Below are 20,026 nucleotides of genomic sequence, written 5' to 3'. Positions count from 1 at the left end.
AATGCAGGAGCCATTATTTGAGCAGAGAGCAAAAGTTATTATAAAGTCAATACCGGACAATGGTAACAATGAGTCTTGTTTTTCTCCATGATAGTGAGGGAAACACTAGACGTCACCAATTAAGCATACAGGGGTATATATCTCTGGAATAATAAACACTTTGAAATTCTAGGGGAATCATGGAATGATAGATTTAGTCACAAGGGAACTTAGAGATCATTCATTTTATATACAAGGAAATTAAAGTTCACAGATGAAGTAATTTGTTGCAAGCTTGGCTATGAGAGCTGAAATCTGAAATCAGATTCTCTTCTTCAGATCCAGTGTTCTTGCCACTGAACAACAAAACACGGAAGCTGAATAGCTTCTTGTAACAATTTGGGGTTACTTTCTGAGCACCATTTTGGATGGATTGCTCAGCATCCAACGGGTCAAATAAATAGTCCCTTTAATAAAAAAAACATATTCAAAAAACAGTCTTCAAAGCCTTTAAAATTAGACTAGGAAAATAGAAGCAAGTAAAGGCTGCCAGGAAGGACATTTTAAAAAAAGAGAGTTGGCAGAGAGGTTCCTTGGGAACCTCAAAAGGTTTTAAAGAGTCTGGAGAACTCTGCTAAATTCCTAAAAACCGCTTTTATATTCTTTTTGCCCAGAGGACCTACGTCTGAGTTCCAAATCAATCTACCTAGAGGTAAAGTCCACTGAAATTGTCCATTACTTCTGTGCTGACAAGAATCCAGAAGAGTGTTTGGGAGAAAGTATGGGTTTAAAATATATATAATTTATATCTGTGTGTGTGTGTGTGTGTGTGTGTGTGCTTAACCCAGTATGTTGAACTGGGTTCCAGACACTCAATAAATCTTTATTATATACTAGGTGTTTAATAAGATATTTATTATATGTTGTTATTCAGTCATTTCAGTGGTTTCTGATTCTTCATGACCCCATTTGGGTTTTTGTTTTCCATTTCTGTAATGCTTTATTTTTATCAGTGAAAATGGAACCTCACAATTTGAAAACTAAAACCACCTCTCTGTCATGAATCATGAGATAGTAGTAAAGACCCTCAAGATGTACGATGAGGTGGTCCAGGCGACAGAGCCCTGTATTTGAATCAAGGAAGACCTGGACTCAGATCTTTTTTATTATTATTAAGTTTATTTATTTACTTACTTAATTTAGAATATTTTCCCATGGTTATATGATTTATGTTATTTCCTTCCTCTCCTCCCACCTTGCTCCCATAGCCAACGTACAATTCCACTGGGTTTTACATGTGCCATTTATCTAGACCAGTGATTCCCAAAGTGGGCGCCACCACCCCCGGTGGGTGCTGCAGCGATCCAGGGGGGCAGTGATGGCCACAGGTGTGTTTATCTTTCCTATTAATTGCTGTTAAAATGTTAAAAAATTCATTTCCAGGGGGCTAAGTAATATTTTTTCTGGAAAGGGGGCAGTAGGCCAAAAAAGTTTGGGAACCACTGCTCTAGACCTATTTCCATATTATTGATATTTGCACTAGGGTGCTCATTTTGAATCAATATCCCTAATTATATCCCCATTCTCCCATGTGATCAGGCAGTCGTTTTTCTTCTGTGTTTCTACTCCCACAGTTCTTCCTCTGAATGTAGATAACATTCTTTCTCATAAGTCCCTCAGAATTGTCCTGGATCATTGCATTGCTGACAGTAGAGAATTCCATTACAATCAATTGTACCACAGTGTATCAGTCTCTGTGTATAATGTTCTCCTGGTTCTTCTCCTTTCACTGCATCAATTCCTGGAGGTCTTTCCAGTTCACATGGAATTCCTCCAGTTCATTATTCCTCTGAACACAATAGTATTCCATCACCAACAGATACCATAATTTGTTCAGCCATTTCCCAATCAAAGGGCATCCCCTCATTTTCCAATTTTTTGCCTCCACAAAGAATGAGGCTATAAATATTTTTGTACAATCTTTCCTAATTATCTCTTTGGGGTATAAACCCGTTTGGGGTTTTCTTGGCAAGGATACTGGAGTGGTTTGCCATTTTCTTCTTCAACTCATTTTACAGATGAGGAAACTGAGGCAAACTGGGTTAAGTGACTTGCCCAGAGTCACATAGCTAGTAAGTGTCCGAGACCAGATTTGACTTCAGAAAGATGAGTCTTCCTGACTCCGGGCCTGGTACTCTTTTCACTGGACCATCTAGCTCACCATTTTTATAACATAGCAGGTGCTTTATACATGTTTATTAAATAGTAGATGTTCAATAAATATTTATTGCCCTCAAGACAACATACAACAGGACAACAGGAAATAGAAAAGCAGGGAGGTACAAAGGGAGAAGATATTCCAGAGAGGACATTGTGGAGAAAGTCCAGAAAATCAGGAATGAAGCTTGGGTGCAAAATAAAGACATGGCTGTCCTGAATATTTTCCTTAAAAATGGAGATTCTAGGATAGACCAATCAATTAGAGAAAGAGATAGAAAAGGCAGACTGTATTTCTTGTGTGAACAAATTTTGGGCACAGTGAATATTATTGCAGGGTGAGGAGGATCTTGGAAGAATCAGGAGAAGAGACTGAAGAGGAGTGGAGACTTCTGAAAGATAACCCCTGTTTTTGGCTGTGGTGGTTAGTTGTCTAGTCATTTTTCAGTTTTGTCCAACTCTTTGTGACTTTTTTTGGATGGGGAGAGGGGAGGCAGTCTTCTTGGCAAAGATACTGATGTGGTTTGCCATTTCCTTCTCTAGCTCATTTTACAGATGAGGAAACGGAGGCAAACGAGTTAAGCAACATGCTGGGGATCATACAGTTAGCAAGTGTCTGCGAATGGATTTGAACTCAGGTCTTTCTGAATCCAGATGGTGCACCTAGCCATCTAGTTGCTCTATAATATCCCTTATAGTTCAAATTCCATGTTGTTGGGGGAGAAATAGGGCAGAGTGGCCTTACTGGCTCCATTACCTCATGCAACTCAATCTATGCCTATGACAGTTTCCCCAGTAGGGATTTTTCTGTTTTAGTCTTGGTGTCCCCTATTCCTCATTGGAGGGTTGCTAAAAAGGCAAGGGAGACATGCTTGGGTTTATGCAATAGTTGAGTCAGTTCATAAAGCTCATTGGGCTGCTCGGCAGAGATTTAATTCTGTTTCAGGGAAGAATGCCAGCTCCTTAATGAAGCTCTGACAGCTCCTTTCCAGTTTTCTGGAAGAGACTGTGGCTTGGGCTACTGGTAATTACTGCTGAGTGATGTGAGCAACAAAATATTGAGTCCAATTTTCCTGTTATTTTGATGGTCGCTAAGGCCAAATAAATGGGTGTAGGGAGGTAGAGCCAAGTTGTATAAATTAGAGCATATTAGATATTGCCTGTATTTTTCAACCTTGACTTCCTAAACACTGTTCTTTTCTGCTTCTCCCCATCACAGGAGCCCAGGTTGGGGAATTTAAAGATTGTGTCAGAGCAGGGTCCATGATGAACTAGTCTAGAGAAGATTAAACTATTCATTCATTCATCATCTCCTCCTTCATTTATTCATTCATTCTTATTAAGTGTCTGCTATGTGCAAAGCACTATGGGAAGGAATAGGAATACAAAAACAAAAGTAAACATTTCCAGGCATTAAGGAATAGACAACACCCCCAGATATGTAAATGCAAATTAAATCAAGGATGATTTCATGTAAAAGATGTCACCTGAGTTGAGCTTGGAAGAGAGCTAGGGATTCCAAGAAGTAGATCAAGGTAAGGAGGGAGAGCATTACAAGCAAAGACCTGGAGGCAAGGGATGGATTATTATATAACAACTAGCGAATCAACATAGCTGGAATATGGTATATATAAGGAAGGAAGGAAGGAAATAAGCATTTATTAAGCACCTACTATGTGCACTGTACTAAACAATTTACATATATTATCTAATTTTATCCTTTCAACAATTCTAAGAGGTAGGAACTAGTCACAGTTGAGAAAACTGAGGCAGATGGAGGTTAAGTGATTAGCCCAAGGTCACATAGCTAGAGAGTATCTAAGGTTGGATTTGAACTCGGGAAGATGAGTCCTCTTCACTTCAAGCCCAGCATTTTATTCACTGTGTCACCTATCTGCCTCTATATCATCATCATCATCATCATTATCATCATTATTATTAACTTGCAAATTATCCATATTGAAAATATGTGATTAGGTTTTCAACATATTAGCAATATTGATATTTTTACAGTAACCACACCTCAACTAGCCTGTATCTTTACCCAAATGAAACACATCCAAGAATCATGAAGGAAACAAAAAAAAAATCTCTGAAAAAATAAAATCGGTTAAATCATAAAATCTTTGAGGTAGAGCTCATGCAGTTAACTCTCATAGGGAAATGTTTCAAAACACTCAGAGGGCAGCCATGCCTAGAGATAGGAAGTCCTGTGTTCAAATCTGGTCTTAGACACTTCCTAGCTGTATGACCCTGGGCAAGTCACTTAACCCCCATTTCCTAGCCCTTACTGCTCTTCTGTCTTGGGACCAATACACAATGTTGATTTAAGACAGAAGGTAAGGGTTTAAAAAAAAAACCCAAACTCTCACTCAGAGTCTATTTACTCTTTTATATCTAATTCTGACAAGCTTACTTATCTGGTTTATAAGCCGCAGAAGATTAGAACTAATAAATTAGGACAAGAGAAAAAGCATCTCACAAGCAAGCATAATGACAACAAGAGGTAATAGCTAACAGACTGATGAGAAGATTGGGAGAGGCAGAAAAACTATAAAAAATAGATACAAGAACTCAAAAAGCACAGCAGTTTGGTGATAAATTTGTGTTTAAGCAAATAGTTCTATATCTCCTCAATGAGCAGCATCATACTATAATTGATTTTTACAATGAAAGAATCTATGACTGAAAGGAACCTTATTTGGCACTTCAGCCTTCTGCCCAATACCTAAAATTCTTTTACAGGATCTTTGACATTCTGTCTCTTTGAGCCAGTATAGTAACAGGAAGTGTGTATCCCACCAGGGAAGCATATTCTTTTTTCAGATAACTTTAATCATTATAAATTCCTCGTATTGAACTGAAATCTTCCCCCTTTCACCCATTAGTCCCAGTTAGAGTTAAGGCTAGAGAGAATGCTAATTCCTTGCCCACAAGACAGAGGTTCAGAGGTCTATATAGAGGTTATGTTTACAAAAATCATACAGTTTTCCATCTTAGTCTTCTGAAAAACCCCAAAGCTGAAATAGCTATAGTTGTTTCAACCTTTCCTCATATAATATGATTTCTGAGCCTCTCACCATCCTATTCACTCTCCTTAGGACATGCTCCAGCCTGTATATCCCTGGGTGGCTTGTCGATATCCCAAATGTGGCCCCAGGAGAAAGCATAACACTGAAGAAGTGATCTGACAAGTATACACTGGAGATAAACTATCACACTGGATCCTAACATCAAGAAAAAATGAATTATGTATATGACTCTGTTTAAGAAGGCAGAGATGTATAGAATACATTTTCAAGGAATTTCCGCCCTGATATGTGAAATTTTAAAATTGTGATGTTTAAGATTAGGATTTTGATATTTTAGTATCCCTTCGATATCATTTGTACATAATTGTTTGCATATTGCCTCCCGCATTAAATTGTGAGCTCTTTAAGAACAGGGACTGAGGTTGTTTGCTTTTGCCTTTTTTCCCTTATCCTCACTGCTAAGCAGAGTGCATGGTACACAGCACGCACTTAATAAATGCTTCTTGACAGACCTAGAGATAGGAGGTCTTAGGTTCAAATTTAGCCTCAGACACTTCCTAGTTGTGTGACCTAGGGCAAATCACTTAACTCCAACTGCCTAAACCTTACCACTCTTCTGCCTTGGAACAGGTACTTAGTATATAAGACAAAAGATCGAGGCTTAAAAAATGCTTCATGACTTGAAGCTACCCAGAAAACTCATCTCTCCAGAATGATTCATTCTATGAGGGTGGCTGAGATTCTTCATCTCATTAGCTTCTGTTCTTTTACTCGATTAATAAAAACACAAACTATCTATTCTTTTGGCCAGAAGTTATTGGTCTCATTAGGCTGTGAGTTCCATATTTCTTCAGGTGGCCACCTTCCAACATCTTTTTTGGTTCATCTTTATAATGATTATAAATATTAATCCCTTTGTTTATCACATTTTGAAGCTAATTGTTGTGGAATACCCTTGCCAACATTATTATGTCTGTTGGCATAACCCACAACAAATGAGGACATCTCATTTGCTGCCATTTTTATTAACAATAGCAGTGATAATAATTACTCTGTTATTGCTTCAAATCATATGTTGTTGTTTTTTTCTCACATTATAGTATTGACCAAATGTTACAGAGTTGGAAAGAGCTCTGGAAATCGAATCAGAGAGCTGAATTTGAATTTTAACTTCAACTCAATCTACCTGAATCCTAGTTTCTTCACCTATAAACTGAAAATAACCTACTTGAACTCCCAATCTCACAATAATATTATGAAGAAAGTGATTTGTAAACTTGACCGTTTTATATAAAGGTGAAGTAGTAGCAGTGGTATACAAATGGGAGGGGTGGTTGGGAAAAGAAGGAGGGAGAGGCAGAGAAAGAAGAATAAGAAAAAGAAGAGGGAGAAGGGGAAGAAGAAGAGGAGGAAGAGGAAGAAGAAGAGGAAGAGGAGGATGGAGAAGGAGGAGGAGGAAAAGGAAGAGGAAGGAGAAAGAGCAGGGGAGGCAGAGGGAGAAGGAGGAAGAAGAGGAGAAGGAGGAGGAAGAAGAAGAGGAAGAGGAGGAGGAAAAGGAAGAGGAAAGAGAAAGAGGAGGGGAGGTAGAGGGAGAAGGAGGAAGAGAAGGAGAAGGAGAAGGAGGGGAAAGAGAAGAGAGATGAGCTAAAATGTATATATAGTATCTTAAAGTTTATAAAGTACGAAAGTGTAAGCTAATTTATTTACATATGTAAACATACTATTGCATCTGATCCTCACAATCCTAAGAGATAGGCATTATTATGATTAGTATTCCTATTTTACAGATAAGGAAACCGAAGCAGGCAGCAGTTATTTGCCCAGAGGCACACAGTAAGAGTCTGAGACCAGATTTGAACTTGTCTTCCTGACTCCAAGTCCAGCACTCTATCCATTGTGCCACCTAATTGCCTAGGACAAAAACTGAGGTGGTGATGGTGGCGGTGGTAATATGGGCATCCTGTATAAAGGGCAAAGTATTCTAGTTATACGCTATCTGACAATTATACCAACAGAGAGCCACTATGGCATAATGAAGAACAATGTGGCCCTAGGCTCAGGAAGACCTGATCTGAAATAGTACCTCTGATTATTTACTAGGTTTGTGACCATGGCCAAACCCTTCTTATCTGTCAAGTGAGGATGCTGATTAAACCTGTACCATCAACTTCATGGTCCCATTATGAGGTTCAAATGAGATCATTTATATAAAGTGCTTTGTAAGCTTTTAATGGCTGGAAAAAATGACCCAAAGGTCTCAGTGAAATTTTAGCTTAAATTAGGACTACTTAACTATTATTATTTCATATGTAAAACACGATTTTTATTCATCTTAAAACCTTAAAGTACTTTGGCCCTTGTGATTTCACTGTAAGAAAATCATATTACCTCCTCAGCCTCAGTTTCTCCATCTGTAAAATAAAGAGATTGGACTAGATGAACTTTGAGGTCTCCCCTGCTCTGACATTCTATGATTGTGAGGCAACTTTGGTAGAGTGGATTTGAAGTCAAGAAGACCTGAGTTTAAATTATACATTAAACACTCACTATTTATGTGACTCTTAAACAAAACACTTCAGCTCTCTCAGCCTCAGTTTCCTCATCTGTGTAATGGGGATTAATTGTGCCTTTCTTATGGAATTGGGGGGATCAAATGAGATAATGTATATTAAGTGTTTTGCAAACCTTAAAGTGCTTAAAAGAAATGTGAGCTATGATTATTATGATTCTGTGTTTCCAGTCCATCCAGCAAGCCTAGGATACTGAATGTGACCCACTTATTCAATGGACTATTCTGCTAGAACATTGACATTCCAAAGAACTGCATATTTGGGAAGAGTGAAAAGGTTAATGCACTTTTGAGAAAGAGGAGGTGTGAAACAGCCAAATGACCCGTGTCAAGGCTTTCTTGTCCATCCTCATTTCTTATTTCTTGCCAGCTACTGGATTTGTAAGGGATGGAAGCTATGCCAGGCTTACAAGAGGACCATGAGTCAGATCGTAGCTTCAGTTTTGTCAGTGTTGTTGCTAAGAGTCAGATTGTTTGTCAGAGAATGGGAAGATTACAGTCCTGAAATGAGCTGCAGTCTCTGCTCTATTACTAGGCCAACTCTGCTGAGAGAGGACCTTGCCCTTAGTGAAAATAAATTTGTCCCATAGACTTGATAGTGGATCACAGATTGAGAGCAGCTGGGGAGGAGGAGTGGGAAAAGATGGAAGACACTAAGAGTGTGTGAACATGTTTGGAGAAGCCACCAAGCTGGGGATGAAGGGATTTCAGGGGGGATAGTTTCAGGTTCAGTAACAAGGTTCCTATTTGGAACAACCTTAGAATTTCTGGTTTGGGTTGGGCCATTTATCTGGTCTCTGTACCTCTGGCAGCTTCACCTTGGCACTGATTGGGATTTTCAACTACCAGACAAGGCTAGCCTTGAGCAAAATTGGGTTTATCTTCACAGCCCAAAGTCTTTTCTTTTTCTGCCCTGCTCAGACACTGCTTTTTGCTTTGTGGGGAATAGAAATACTGTCCACAAGTGGAAGGCATCCACAGTTAAAGTTCACTTGGACAGACAAGGAGGGTGGATTTGAATCAAATTTCAAAATCCTAGAATCCTGGAATTCAAGCTGGAAGGGACCTCAAGCACCATTCAGTCCAGTCTCTCAATTTCGAAAATGAAGAAACTGAGGCAGAGAGATTGAGTGACTTGTCCAAGGTCAAACAACAAGTAAACAAGCATCTGAGATGGGATTTGAACCCAGGTCAATCTGATTCCTGCCTTATGCTGTACCTCAGTTCAATTCAATTCCCATTACATTTACTAAGTACCTACGACATGCAAGGCATTCTGCTAGACTTCATTGAGTTATGCTTTTGTCAGTGCAAATATTCCCTCAATAATTGCAGATGAAAAACCCTTCTTTGACTCGGTGGATGGTCCTGGAGATGATCTTCAAGAGTTTCTGTGACCAGAAGAAGAATCACCACATGGCCAACTTGATAACAAGTCTTTACAAATTTAATTAACAGAATCTAATCTGTATTGCCATTCTCACTGAAAACCCAAGATCTAGAGACGATGTTGCATGATAGATAGAGAAATGGCCTCAGAATTAAGAATTTCTGCTTCTTAAGGTACTGATTCTGAGACTCTGGGCAAATTATTTAACCTCTCAGTGCCTCAGGCAAGCCTTTGGGATTCAATATTACTTGCAGCGATCAAAGGGATCCTGTCAAGGGGAGTTTCCTATGCAAATGAAATTTATTATGAGTTCAGTGGATAAATTGAGGAGGAAGGAAGAAATGAGGGAGGAAGGAATGAAGAGACAGAAAAGGAGAGGGAAAGAAGAAGAGAGTTAAGGATGGAGGGAAGGTGGGGGGAAGATGGAAGATAGGGCGAGAGGATAGAGGCAGAATTCTGGAATGAAGATAGGTCTTGTTTAGTCTTGTTTTCTAGAATTAAATCTAGCCTAAACCCAGACTATTTCAGCTCCTTGGATCTTGTCACTGCTACATTTCTAACCTCTCCTATCTATCTCAGTCCCTAACTCTGCCTTGGCTCTTCCTCCTTTGGCTTGGCCCTATTAAATGCCAAGAACCATGTTATATGATCAGGATAAAAATGCAAAAGCAAAGCTTCTGCTACTTTCAAGGTTACATTAGATTGCTGTAAACTCTCCCACCCTGAGCAAACCCAGCCCCACCATCATTGTGCCTGCATGACCATAACTGTGTTGCCAAGGAGTCCATTGGTTCTCCCTCTTCCTTATCATTTACAAAAAGGAAATATCCAATTGTTATCCCTTAGAAAATGGTAAAAAAAAGTCAAACCTCGGAGACCATTGACCTGCCAGTGGTGTTACTAACATGTGATTACCCCATCATTCCTGCAATATCATCTATAAAAGAAATAGATATAGCAACAGATCAGCAGGACCTTACAATATGATCCTGCTCCTTAAGGGACACAGACATGAAAATTGTTTCCTGGTCCAAGGACTGCTTGAAACCCCAGCCGGATCCTAGGTAAGATACATGAAATTCACACTCCTGGGGAAGTGGGATGAGTCACGCTCAGCTGCAGAAGCAGTAGCTCTCCTTTGGATATCCAGCAGTCTTGATAAATAAATGTATGGTAAACACAGTCCAGACCCAGACCTGGCATACCAGATAACTTCAGAAAACTGAAACATCTGATAAGTGGGGATGACAACCAGCAAAGGGTGGAGGCCATCTGCTGGTCCTTATAGCGCACCTGCTCTCAGCTGGGCAGGCAATACTCAACTTCACTATGCTCATTAGCGGAGCTATCCTTCTAATAGCCCTGTTTTTGCTGCTTAGCACCAAAAATATTGGTGGCCCCATCAACAATCCCCCACTCTCTTAGCAGTTAGGCATCCAGCATTCGTCAAGGCACTCAAAACAATGAATCAGCCATGCTTTTTTCTGGGCGTTTTTCATCATATGGACTTGATCATAGAGGTGAATAAGGAAGGTGGCATCATCAGGAACAAATAACAAAACAAAGGAGATAAAGTGAACTTCCCTACCTACTCTTCACCACAATTGAAATAATAATATTTAGTATTTCTATCATGCTTTAAGATTTGCAGGGCAATTTATAAATAGCATCTCATTTGATCTGTAGAACAACCCTCAAAGGGAAGTAATATCACTACCCCTATTTTATAAATGAGGAAATTGAGACACATAAGAGGTTAAGTGATTTGCTTAAGATCACATGTAAAAGTAAATGTCTAAGGCTGGACTTGAAATCAAGTCTTCCTTTATCCAGGTCCAATTGTGTCCACCTACTATCCCATTAACTACCTCTGAAGTCTTCCTGAGCCTCCTACAGGTTTCCATTCCATTCTAATTTCACATGTTAGGAAATGTTTTTCACATTTCCTAAGTTCTTAGAACTTTTTCCAGTGATGAAGGCTTTTACAAACATCAAAAGCCACTTGGGATGACTCCTAACTCTGGAAAATCTAGAATGTTCTGTCACTGACCTAAGCTTTGCAGTTGTGCGTGTCTTCTCTCATGAAGCAGCTCTACATGACTCTGGGGACTGATCTTGGAACCTATAACACTAAGTTGCAGAGAAATCAATTTTGGCTCAATATAAAGAAAGAACTTTCTAACCATTGGAACATTCTGAAAATTGAATGGGCTCCTTTGGGAGTAATGAGTTCTCCATCACTGGAAATTTTCAGGAAGAAATTGGATAACTTTCAGGGTGGGGAGGTTTTTGCATCAGGTGGGAAATTGGACAAGATAATAATAGCTCACATTTACACAACACTTTAAGGTTTTCAAATCCCCCTCCCCCAATCCCATGACATAGTATCAGTATCATCTCCATTTCAAAGATGATAATGCTAAGGGTCAGATATAAGAAGTGATTTTTCCAAGGCTATATATTTAGTGACAGAATGGGGGTAAGGGAGACTCAAATTCAGATCTTTTGACTTTAGATCCAGTGGTCTTTGCACTATGCACAGACCTTTGAAGTTTCTTTCCAATTCTTAAATTCTGTAAATGTATGATTTTGAAAATATAATCACTCTGAGATTGCCATTTTTTATTGGCCATTTGACTCTGTCAAGCCTGGAGATGAGGCAGGCATGGGGGACTGGTAGAGTCAAGATATTGTCAGGAACTTGGACAGAGACTCTGGAAAGTTTGAAATAGGGAGCAAAATTAGATTTTTGAAAGGGATAGTACTCAATTCCTGGGAGCTAATTTCTCTGTTGTGTGGAAATTTTGGATGTTCCCAGGCAATGAGAAGGGTGTGGGAGAAAATATTAAGGAGGAATAGTGGTCCTCTGCTCCTATGGAGTTTGTAGCAGTGTTTCTTGCTTCCAGTATCACTCAGACCCAGGTGATTCTCTAGCATTTATATTAGGGTCTTTTTCAGGAGTTTATAGGCAGATTCTTTCCATTTCTATTTTTCGCTCTTGCTCAAGGATATCAGGGCAGTTTTCTCTGATGATTTCTTGTAATGTGGTATCCAGGCTCTTTTCTTTTATCATAGCTTTCAGGTATCCTGATGATTCTTGTCTCTCCTCGATCTATTTTCCAGTCAGTTGTTTTTGTAGTGAGGTATTTCAGATTTTCTTCTATCTTTTCATTCTTTTGATTTATTTTTACTGTTTCCTGATGCCTTATGGAGTCATTCGCTTTCATTTGCTCAACTCTAATCTTCATATTTCCTTTTCCATTTGGCCCATTCTAGTTTTTAGGAAGTTGTTTTCTTCAGTGGTTTTGTATGATCTCTATTTCCATTTGGTCTATTCTAGTTTCCAAGTTGTTGAATCTTTCTATCATTTATTTTATTATTTGATTTTTAATTTCTTTTCAAGATCTTCCAAGAGGTCTTTTGGGGTCTGACATCTTTTCTCACTTTCCTTTGAAGCTTCATATGGTTCCTTTTTGTTATTGTTGTCCTCTTCTGAGTTTATATTTTGATCTTCCCTGTCATGAAAGTAACTTTATAAAGTTGAAGGATTTTTTTCATTGTCTTTTTTTTTTTTAAACCCTTGTACTTCGGTGTATTTTCTCATAGGTGGAAGATTGGTAAGGGTGGGCAATGGGGGTCAAGTGACTTGCCCAGGGTCACACAGCTGGGAAGTGGCTGAGGCCGGGTTTGAACCTAGGACCTCCTGTCTCTAGGCCTGACTCTCACTCCACTGAGCTACCCAGCTGCCCCCTTTTCATTGTCTTTTGCTCATTTTTCTAGTTATTTTTTCCAACTATGCCCCCTTCCCCCCTCCCTCATTACTGTATTTATGTATTGAGGTTCTGCTTTGCTTCTAGGGTAGAAGGAATACTGTTCCAACCCTGTAGTGTAGCCTTCTCTGGTGGTAGGTCCAGTTGTCTTTAGTTACCTCCAAGTATAATTCCAGGGCTAGACAAACTGGTTTCTTATAGGATAGCTTGCAGCAGGGTTTTCCAGCTAGATTCCACTTCCCTTGCTTTTTCCTATTTCCCTTTTATCTCTTATGTATGATAGTTCTCCACTTTGCTGTCTCATTGCCTCAGGCTATTTGGCAACTCCTGTGGCTTCCCCACACACAGACATTTTTCTTACTTCAGGCCACATGGAAGCAGGTAGAGCTGGTGTTGAGCTGTCCCCCATCTCTGCTGGTTTTGTTTCTTCAGGCTACGTGTAGGGTTGTTCCTGGCTCTGAAGTTTTCTTACCTCAAGCTTCCATAGGGCTGGTCTTGGACTGGTCCTTCCCTGATCCTCCCTCCCCCATCAGTTTTATTGTCTCAGGCCACCTGGCTGCGAGTAGAGAAGAGCCATGCTGGGATGCACTCTGCAAGGTCCCTCCATGCACTCAAGTACTCATTGGGCTACTCTCCCCTCACACTCCAATGAGACATGTTCCTCGTGCTTTCCTTTGCTTTGAGGCACTTTATTTTATATTTTTGCATGTTTAAAGGGTTTGGGTGAGCCAGGCATCCTTTACTCTGCCATTTTAGCTCCCAGCATCTCTGGTTCTCTAGTATTTAGGATACGTATGATTGCATACTTGGGATTCCTGGAAAACTTACCAGCAATGGTCATGTCACCGTATGTCTCCACTAGTATACTGCCTTCTGGAAAGTGGCCAGGGGAGCCCTTCATGAGTGTGTGTGGAGTGTTTCACTGAACCCTCCCCTCTCCCAGGCATTTTATTTGCTTTAGCTATACTTGACATATCCATCGTCAGTCTTTATGTATTAGATAAACCTAAGATAATGAGGCCTTTCTGAATTAGCCTAGGGATGCAACTTTGATATGGTACTTTTCTGACTTTACCTCAGAGGCTATTTTCAGACAAAACCTAAGAGCTCTTGGAATTAGGGTTCCTTTACACTCTATCCCCTTTCCTCTCCCAGCATTGTGATCATAGATTTGGGGAGATTACTTCTCAGTTCACACATCAGTAAAATGTGAAGACTGTACAGAATATCCTCCATGGTTCCTTTCAGCTTGAAATTAGATTCTGTCATCTTATGACTGGTAATGTATGCAACTGAAAATGTCTTGTTCACTCGGATGCCCTAGAGTGAGAGAAGGAAGCTGAGCTCTGACCTAGAATTTCTACCTAGTCTACACAGTGGAAGCAATAATCAGGATTTCCCTACCTTCTTCTGTTGGTACTTCGGGGGCAAGTGAATGCCGATCCTGAGAGCTGCTCAGCATACAGGTTGTATGGACAGACCTGAGGATTATTCTGAAATTTTAAAAGATAATAAGTAATTAACAAAACTATTGAAAACAAAATCCAATTCAAGGGGACCCATATCCTTATAATATGGCACACCCCCACCATAGGTGGTTATAAATGTCTGTGATGGCTCAGGATTGTAGAGGACTGATTTCATGAACCCTTCAGCCCTACACCCATAGAGGAAAGTGTACTTTGGGATTAGATCAGCTCTTAATTTAGGGGACATCTTCTCATCCACACACACACATACAGGGAGATCCTATAATTAGCTCATGCCATACATACGGAGCCCAATGCACAGATTATGACAATCCCTACTTGCCCGTTGTTCAGCCAATGACCTACATGGTAAAATATTGCCAATCAATGAATTAACAATCATTATTAATCTACTAGGTGAGAGGTATCACTTTAGACACAGGGGGTACAGACAAAAATTAAAAAATCTCTGCCTTCAAAGAACTTAAATTCTGTCTAGAAAATTCTATATGGGTCCCAGTTGTTTTAGTGACTAGCTAAGAATCACATGAGGATTTGGCCATATGATAATTAAGCCTCCTTCCTCCAACAGAGATAATAATCTATCCTGAATATTTAGTACCTGTCCCTCTGGCAAGGCTCCTGGGCAGCGTGGATCCTCTGAGGCAAACTCATTTCCAAATCCTGAAATGTACTGAATTAAAAAAAAGACACAACAAATCAGTGAATTAAAGAAACTGGATTTTTAAAAAGTGTTCTGTAACTTTGACAACTGTGTCCACATGAGAGCTAAAAAATTAGCCTCCAATGGTCCTTTGGGTGATGACTCACCATCTCTACTTCTCACCTGCTTTGGCACCCTTGAGTCTTCACTGTCTCACCTATTATCTATTTTCCCATCCTTTCTGACATCTGCTAAGCTGTATTTTTTCTCATCCAATAACCCATAAAGTTAGAAGGGACCATCTAGATCATGTAGTCCAACTCTCTACCTGAAGTAAGAATTCCCTCTATCACACACCTGACAAGTAGTTGTTAATCAAACTTCCACTCGAATCCTTTATTATGGGGAACTCACAATCTCCTATGATTTTATTTTCAGATGGCTCTTTTTGTTAGTAAGTTCTAGCAATGGTCTAAAACTTGCTTCTCTGTCACCTCTACTCCCCAGTTCAGTTTCCTGGAACAATAATGAACATATCTAGTTCCTTTTTGATAGCAACTTACTTTTCAAAGACACACGCTCCCTCAGTCTTCTTTTCTTTAAGCTAAATTTCCACCATTTCCTTCAACTGATCTTAGAAGACAGAATTTCAAGAGTGGCAGTAATATTTCAAGGGATGCTTAGCAGCCCACCAATGCAGGTGATTTCGAAGGTCACTCAGCTACTGGTCTTTATCTTTGTGAGTATATCTTGGTATGGTCTTTGTATGGGACCATCTCTATATATGTGCATGCATTTGTCTATCTTTGCATATTCTATGTTTATAAATCTTTTCTTATTTATCATGTAGGTTATAATACTGTACTTATCCTCTTAATGCCTTTTAAAACCTCAGGACAGCTAGGTAGTACAGTGCCAGACCTGGAGTCAGGAAGACCTAAGTTCAAATCTGACCATAGGTACTTCCCAGCTGTGTGACCTTGGCCAAGTCGCTTAATTCAGATTGCCTAGCCCTTGCTACCCTTCTGGCTTAAAAATGATACTAAGACAAAAGGTAAGGGATTTTGGAAAAAAACATCTCTCGTATTTTTAAAATTAAGGACTTTTTATTTTCTCTCCATCCCAATTCTCTTCTCACCAAAACAAACAAACAAACAAACAAACAAACAAACAAACAAAACACTTGTAACTAATATGCATGGTTAAGCAAATCTATGTTGGTCACATCTAAAACTGTATGTCTTATTCTGTATCATGAGCCCATTGTCTCTTTGTCAGGAAGAGGGGAGCATTCTTCATCATTGCTCCTTTAGATTTATGGTTGGCCATTGCATTAATCCGTGTTCTAGATTTTTTCAAAGTTGTTTATCATTTAATATATTTTTTCAAAACCTTACTTTCTATCTTAGAACTGATTCTAAGTATCAGTACCAAGGGAGAAGAGCAGTAAGTTCTAGGCAATTATGATTAAGAGACTTAGACTTACCCACAGTCATACAGTTAGGAAGTATTTGAAACAAGATTTGAACCCAAGTCTTCCTGACTCCAGACCTGGAGCTCTATCCACTGTGCAATATAGTTTACCTTTTCTTAATATCTTTTTAAAACTTCTCTTAGATTTTTGTCATTCTCCTGCTTCCTAGATATTCCCCCAAATTCAATCTATGATCATCCTACTCTCTTCTCAACACAGTGATACTTTCACTGGGATAAATCATCTAATTTCATGGCTCAAAACCCTCAGTGGATCCCTACTGCCTGCTGATTAAAGTCAGAATGCCTTAGCCTGGCATTTTAGACCTCTACCATCTGGTATTTCTCTAACTTTACAACGTTATTTACAATTCTCTTCAGTGCACACTAAACTCCCCCAAACTAGACAATTTACCATCCCTTCTATGTATTCAGCACTTTCTTGTCTCTGTGCATGTGTTCATAAGGTTCCCTCTGCTTCGAATGCCCTTTCCTTTCATTATCCTCTTACTCTACTTCCTTTGAAATCCTGCCTCTCTTCTTTAAGGCTCAGCTTAAAAGCTTCATCCTCCCCAAAGCCTACTGATCCTCACCCTTATTCCTTTCATGTTAGAAATGGCTTCTACTTCCTCCGACCTTGAATAGTCATGTCTCTTTCTGTGGTTACTCAGTTATTTTTCAATTGTACCTGACTCTTCAAAACTCCATTTGGAGTTTTCTTGGCAAAGATACTGGATCTATTTGTCATTTCCTTCTCTGGCACAGAAGAAAGAGTGCTGGATCTGGAGTCAGGAAAACTCTACCTGAGTTCAAATATGACCTCAGATACTTACTATCTGTGTGACCCTGGGAAAGTCACTTAACCCTGTTTGACTCAGTTTTCTCAATCTGTGACTTTGTTTAATGTAATGATATTGGCCCATCTATGCATGATCGTCCTGTGAGATTCTGTTCTGGTGGGGCAGTCACTACCCCAAAGCTCAGAGCTCACCCTCCTAAAGATGACCGCCATAGCTAGTAGAGGATGTGGAGGGCAGGGTGTGGGAATTCTAGAAGTGATAGAATTTTACCAGTGAAAACTGGGTAACTGTTTCTGTGGGCACTTACCTAGTGGCTAATTTATAACTGCCTCAAGGGACCAACACTAGTCTCAGAAGCAGAGAAATTAAGAAATTGTTCAATGGAAGGAGAAAGCAGGATAGGAGGTATTGTGAGAAAGAAGTATTGTTGGGGAGAAAAGGGGAGGTGTGGTTGTGCTAGAGACAAGCACTATGATTGACTGTGGAGAGAAAGGTCAGAAGCAACTAATCTTCTCCTCTTCCAATTAATTGATCATATACCTTTTGGGGTCAAGCCAGCTTCCTTGGAGTTGAGTCACAGATACCCAGAGGTTTCCTCGCATTAGAACCTGCTGTTCTCTAGGAGTTGGAACACTTATGGGAAGTAGGGTGTAAAGAAAAATATGCTGAATTCAAAGGTCGTGGTTTCAAACCTCAGCTCTACTATTTTCTACCTGTGTGACCTTGGGAAATTTATTGAACCTTTAGATTGGCTTAGTTTTCTTATCTGCAAAATGAGAATTTTAAATTAGATGACCTGGAGAGTACCTTCTGGTTCTCAATCCATGATCTTATGCTCTTTTCTAGACAAACTCTCAAGTCTGATGGACAGTCAATCAATAAACATTTACAATAGGCCAAGGAGCAGCTAGGTGGCACAGTGGCTAGAGTCCCAGGCTTGAAATAATCTTCCTGAGTTCAAATCTGACCTCAGATACTAGCTGTGTGACCCTGGGCAAGCCACTGAACTCTGTTTTAGTTCCTTATCTCTAAAATGAGCTGGAGAAGGAAATGGCAAGCTGCTTCCATATCTTGGCCAAGAAAACCCCAGAGTCACAAAGAGTCAGCTAAACTATACTTCAACAACAACAACAACAATGGACCAGACTGTGCTGTGGATACAAAAAGGGGCAAAGAATAGTTCTGCCTTCAAGGAGCTTACTTAATGGGGAAGACAACAAGCAAACAAATACAGACAAACAAGCCAGATACAGGTTAAATCTGAAATAATTAAAAGAGAGAAGGAGCGTATAATTCATGGAGCAATAAGGAGATCAGCTAGGGCAGTTACGTGGTGGCTCACTGGATAGAACCCAGACCTGGAGTCAGGAAGATTCATCTTGGGTTCAAATCTCACCTCTGACACTCACTGTGTGCCCCTTGGCAAGTCACTTAGTCCTACTTGCCTCAGTTTCCTCATCTGTGTAATGAGCTGGAGAAGGAAATGGCAAACCACTCCAGTATCTTTGCCAAGTGTAAGATTTAAATTAATGTGCAATGCTTCAAATATTATTGTTTAAAATTTATTATCTGGCAAAATAGAACCACGTGATTAAGTTTTTCTATTCACTCAAAAATCCCTGATCCACCAAAGCTGCAACAGGAAAGAAAGAGTGCAAGAGAAGGAACTCCACCCAATTTATATCTTGTCTACATCAGCATATAATGACAGGAAGTGAGTAGAGTGCTGGGGATCATAGTTTTTAGGGTAACAGATTCAAATTACACACAAGAAAATCCCAAATGGGGTCACAAAGAGTTGGACACAATTGAACAACAACAAAGGGGATCAGTGTCACTGGATCAAATAATAACTGCTAGAAAATAAGGTGTAAAAAGACTAGATGGGGGTTATGAACCACTTTGAATACCAAACAAAAGATTTTGTATTTAATCCTGGAGGCGCTAGGTTTGGGGGGAGAGAGAGAGAGAGAGAGAGAAAGAGAGAGAGAGAGAGAGAGAGAGAGAGAGAGAGAGAGAGTTTTGACATACGATTTAGGGAAATTACTTTGGTGGCTAAATGGAGATGGACTGGAACATGGATAAACTTGATGCAGGGAGCGGGTGTAGGAGCTAAGAACCCTGGGCTCAAGTTCCATCTCTGACCTATAATTCGTTGTGGAACTCATTCCACTGCACCTTAGACAGTAGGATCCCTAAAATGTTCCTCTTTCCTAAACTTTAGAGGAGACAAATTGAGAGTAAATGGCATGGTCTCATTTTCTCTCACATTCCCAGATATACTTCTCTAAGAATTCTATTAATCTCTTAGAGATCCAGGCGACTCCCAAACTGCAAAACAGTTGTCTCTCTACATTGGTAGAGGAAATTAATTCACCAGGAGTTCTCAACAACAATAAAATTGTAGATAGTCTTCCTCTCCTCCCCCCAGAAAGTTCTTTTCTATGAGGGTAGGCGGTCGCTATGGGTATATGTGTTTCCCTCCTCTCCTGGAGAGGCAGCATGAAATAGTAGATAAGATACTGGATGTAAAGACGTGAAAACCTGGGTTCAAATTCTACCACAGAAGGGGCAGTTAGGGAGCACTTTAGATATGACATCAGATCTGGAGTCAAGAGGAGCTGGATTCCATTATGACCTCAGATACTTCCTAGTTTCCTGGG

The 20,026-nt window shown here is 39.8% G+C and overlaps 1 protein-coding gene across 1 annotated transcript in view; it reads right to left on the bottom strand.

Moving 5' to 3' along the window:
• The window catches only part of HGD (homogentisate 1,2-dioxygenase), an 85,694-nt gene that overhangs the window by 55,507 nt on the left and 10,161 nt on the right, over positions 1-20,026 (bottom strand). The window contains exons 2-3 of the mRNA XM_044670071.1: positions 15,049-15,120; positions 14,362-14,450 (exon numbers count right to left, since the gene is read on the bottom strand). Coding sequence (XP_044526006.1) covers positions 14,362-14,450; positions 15,049-15,120 — 161 coding nt within the window. The remainder of the gene's footprint in view (positions 1-14,361; positions 14,451-15,048; positions 15,121-20,026) is intronic.

The sequence above is a fragment of the Gracilinanus agilis genome, chromosome 3 (assembly GCF_016433145.1).
Source record: "Gracilinanus agilis isolate LMUSP501 chromosome 3, AgileGrace, whole genome shotgun sequence".
NCBI lineage: Eukaryota > Metazoa > Chordata > Mammalia > Didelphimorphia > Didelphidae > Gracilinanus > Gracilinanus agilis.
Note: the sequence above shows the minus strand (reverse complement) of the source record. Positions and strands in the feature narration are given on the sequence as shown.